The sequence below is a fragment of the Palaemon carinicauda genome, chromosome 1 (assembly GCF_036898095.1).
Source record: "Palaemon carinicauda isolate YSFRI2023 chromosome 1, ASM3689809v2, whole genome shotgun sequence".
Lineage (NCBI taxonomy): Eukaryota > Metazoa > Arthropoda > Malacostraca > Decapoda > Palaemonidae > Palaemon > Palaemon carinicauda.
In genome coordinates, this window is record NC_090725.1 from 201,221,573 (window position 1) to 201,226,344 (window position 4,772).

At 41.5% G+C, this 4,772-nt stretch overlaps 1 protein-coding gene across 1 annotated transcript; it reads left to right on the forward strand.

The window, feature by feature from the left end:
- The first annotated feature begins 3,427 nt into the window (after positions 1-3,427).
- On the forward strand, positions 3,428-3,931 carry LOC137637616 (uncharacterized). The gene has a single exon (XM_068369795.1). The coding sequence runs from the start codon at positions 3,428-3,430 to the stop codon at positions 3,929-3,931; it is 504 nt and encodes a 167-aa protein (XP_068225896.1).
- Positions 3,932-4,772: the final 841 nt, after the last annotated feature.

A 4,772-nucleotide genomic window follows, 5' to 3' on the forward strand; every position in this document is an offset into this window, starting at 1 on the left:
TAACAAGAAAAATGGTCATCAAGACAGATCTTCAAGAAACAGTGGTGCCTCTTCAGTTTCCAACAAATCACAAGATTCACGTACCAGTTGTTGTCGCTTAGGATTGCCTTCTGCCATCTCAAGACCCCAAAACCTATCTGTGTACTCTTGTCATCTGGTGATATTGTAGTGGTTTGCGGACTGTGGCCAGAGGTAGCACCTAAACTGCCTAGTGTCCGAATACCAACCACACTTCAACGTTCACTACACAAAAAGGTAAAACGGTGGAATACCCAAAAATCTAGGTAACAGGTCAAGAGAACGGAACACTGGGCACCACCTCTTGATTTACACTTGGCAAGGGGACCCAGCTAAAAATATAATTGCATTATATTCTTCGGATATAAGCCGTTTTCAGGTTATTTTAGAAAAAAAAATGGAAAAACAATGATACAAAAAAAAAAAAACAGTGGCTGAGAAGGGGATACAATGGTGAAAGGAATTGAAATGAAATGTTGTCTTCATAAAAACAAGAAAAATATCTATTTTGTAAAGGGAACAAAAAATTTATATCATTCCTGAGAGAGAAAATACAAAACTATAGTATGAAAAGTCAGATCTTCAAAAAACATGAGCAGAGACCTATATATATATATATATATATATATATATATATATATATATATATATATATATATATATATATATATATATATATATATATATATATATATATATATATATATATACATATATATATATATATATATATATATATATCCATGGCAGAGCCTCATAGGAATCAACCCTCTAAAAGTTAACAAGACAAAGAAAACAAAAATTGTTTTGAATAACAAAAAACAAGAATATTCACTTGCTGGACACACTTATGGATTCCAGATGTAAGTATAAACAAAGGCACACCCTAGCCAGGTATCTGTTTGGGATACATTCAAATACAAGTAGCTTGCCTCACGATCAAAGGGATTATAAAACAAGGTTGCAATTCATACGGCAAAACTAGAAGTTCCAGGCAAACTTGCTTTTAACAGTCTTCTCCAGGCTGAATAGCAACATAATCAGGTGCAAGATCATGCAATATTATTCCAGAGAAAATTCCAGACTTATGACAGGAAAAACTTCAAGCTTACAGGAAAACCCTGCAACACTGTGGTTCATTATCTGCATGAACAGTCAACCGGGTTTGGGCATTGACAACACATAAAAGTTTGGCTGCCACTGAAAAATTTTCTATGCCACTTTATGTTCAACTTCTAGTTTCCACTTCAAACCCTATAGGGAGTAGGGCGTGCTGCAAAAAAAAAAAAGAAGAAAAAAATAGGTGTAATTAGACAAAGTTGAAGGACCAAAAACATACCAGACTACAAATATAATATAATGAAAAAATGAAAAATAATATATACTTTTTCTTAACTATACTTTTAATTTTTCCACAATATCATGTCTTGCATTAAGATGTTACCGGACACAAGTGCTGATGTCGCTGCTATCAGACTGCAACACCTTAACACCATGGGTATCTCCAGGAGCTGCTTGTAACCACTGCCTCCTAATGTGACGTTCACCTTGGATGGATCTCCGATGTTACCTGCTCTGGGTTTATTACAAGCTACCCTTACCTTAGGCAGGCGATTCTGTCATGCCAGGATTCAAGTTGACAAAAGTGTGGAAGTTCCATTTCTATCCTATGGTCCTTGTAAGGAAATGGCCATAATATCTCCAGACTTCTCCAAACCTACATAGGAGGTCAAACATGTAAATAGATGCAAGGAGCTACCCCTCTCAGCACCATATCACCTTCAACAGCCAAGGATTACTTTTTTCAAGAGTTTAAAGATGTGTTAGTCTTAAAAAATTTGAAAAGAGCTCCTTTCAAGCAAATGATTGGTCCTTCCATGAGAATCCATCCACACCCAAAGACAGATTCCTTTTGCTTTTAAGGACCAAGTCAAAGAAGAGCTTGTTTCTGTGGTGGCCCAAGGGATAATATAACCCGCTAGTGATGACCCTTTAGTTTGGTGCCACCCTCTCGATGTCGTTGTCAAGAATGGGACAGGAGTATGTATCACTGTCGACCAGCCCACCTTCCCCCACACCTTACACATCTATTTGTAGTGTGCACCCGGAGGCTAACTACTTCACCACAGCTAATGCTCTCTACGGGTATTGGAACTAGCAGTAGAAGATCAATATTTAACCACCATTATTACACCATATGGTCAGTTCATACATTGCAGAGGACCTATGGGCTTCGTATCTACTGGCGACGCCTTCTGCCTGCGAGGTGATATGCCATTCAAGGTGCCCAAAATTGTGCTAAGGTCATAGATGATCTTCTCTACAACGAAGACCATATTAAACACCTTCATCGTATCCACGGAGTGCTTACCATATGCTACAAGTAGGGGATCACACTCAACAAGGATAAATTTGTGGTCGCTGCCCCTTCCGTGAACTTTTGTGGGTACAATCTCTCAGGAGATGGCATCTCAACTGATCAGCAGAAAGTCAGTGCCATCATAGATTTCCCAACTCCTGAAAAACTGACAGACCTCAGATCACTCATAGGATTGGTCATCTCCATCGCAGCCTAATCTTTACGTTCCCTGATGAGCCTGAAGAGAACATTTGTCTGAACTTCCAACCATGATGAAGCATTTCAACACGTCAAATTAGCTCTCACCTGTCTAACAGTTCTCATTCTCTTTGACTTAGACCTATCGGTTGTTCTTCAAACCTATGCTTCATGCCTCAACGGCATTGGACAGGCTCTCCTGCAGGACCATGGTAATGGACACCTGCGTCTAATTCAGTGTGGTTCTTATTTGGTCGCCGATGCAGAGACACGCTATGCCACCATCGAGCTTGAGATGCTAGCTGTTGTCTCGGCAATGTCAAAGTATAGGTTGCATCTAACCAGCCTACAGCACTTTATTCTGGACAGTTATACACTGGATGCCATCAAAAACTCCCATCTCAAGCGCCTCAAGGAGAAAATCTTACCTTACATCTTTACAGCTGTGTAGCGTGCTGGTAAGTTGCTCTACTTTCCAGATGCATTGTCTCGAGCCCAGGTCAGTTACTCAACACAGGAGGACGAGATCTTGGGTGCTTCTTCCGCTGCTCATCTCCGAATTGTCATTGCCATAAACATCATTACTCTTTCGGACCAGTCTTCAGCTTAGGATGGCGACAGGTTACTCTACGATATTTGTGATGCAGCAAGAGTAGATCCTGCGTATACTCATCTACTTGATTGCGTCACATTAGGATTCCCTCACAACAGATATGATCTTCACAATTCCATACTTCTATACTGGAAATTATGTGCATGGTGACCTTGTTCTGTATGGAGCAAGAGTTGTAGTTTCTGCTGCCCTTTGTTGCTATACCTTGTCCCACTTGCAGGACAGCCACAGAGGTGTAGATGCAACCAAGTGTAGAGCAAGGCAGTCAGGAACCTTTAATGAATGACGACAACCCAACAAGACCCTCTAAGTCTGTCTCAGCCGACTTCTTCGTTGTCACAGGGAAAGCTTTCCTCGTCGTCATCGATTGTCTATCAAGAAGGCCTGTTATTGCACCCTGTAATGGTGATAATACAACTTCTAATACGATCAGGAACTTCTGCAGATACTTTCATGAAGTTGGTGTTCCTCCTAGCCTTAGGACAGATGGATGGCCACAGTCCACCAGCACAGAGTTCAGGGATTTTATGAAGAGATGGGATGTTCGACGCATGGTAACTTCATCTCACTATCCGCAATTGAATAGTTACACCGAAGCCGCTGTGAAGTCAGTTAAGCAACTCATCCTGAAAACAGGCCTGTCTGGCAACATCGATTTTGAAGATTTTGGCCATGGCTTGCTGGAACTCAGGAATACTCCTAATTTTACAGGACGCTCCCCTGCCCAGATCTTGTATGGCTGACCTCTCAGGTCATGTATCCCTGCCCACCCAAAAGCAATCGAATAGTTACGCTGTAGCCGCTGTGGTCAGTTAAGCAACTCATCCTGAAAACAGGCCTGTCTGGCAACATCGATTTTGAAGATTTTGGCCATGGCTTGCTGGAGCTCAGGAATACTCCTAATTTTACAGGACCCTCCCCTGCCCAGATCTTGTATGGCTGACCTCTCAGGTTATGTATCCCTGCCCACCCAAAAGCATTCTCCAAGGAATAGCAGGTCAAGTCTGAAAACTGTGACCAACATGCTGCTGCCCATTTTGAGCAAGTAAAGACCCAGTATGACCAGCATGCCCAATCCCTGCCCAATTTGAGTGTTGGACAGGAAGTTCCGATTCAAGACCTGACCTCTCATCGTTGGGGCAAAGTTGGCATCGTCATGGGCCATGGAAAGTCAAGAGATTATCAAATTCGTCTCCAAGTGGTCGTGTGTGGTGGCGTAATCGCCGTTTTCTTCGTACAGTGCCACCCACTATTAGTGACCCCTCTCTCCCTGACCCTGTGGCCCCTTGCCTGGACCTAAAAAGAGAATCCTTAGTCAGTATCCCTCCAGTGAATCCGTGTAGTTCCCAAAGGATCATAGAAAAGGAGTCCACTCGAGATTGCACTACAAGTGTGAGGGGGAGGGAGGTGTAGGTACATGAGAAGACATTTAACATGTACCAGTATTCATTATTACTGTCATTATTCTATATGTATTATTTACTGTATTATGTGCTTTCAAACATTATTCCAGATGTTGCATATCAGCAGATTGAATCATGTCTTATTAATATGATATGGCAACATTGTATTATCATTAGCAAT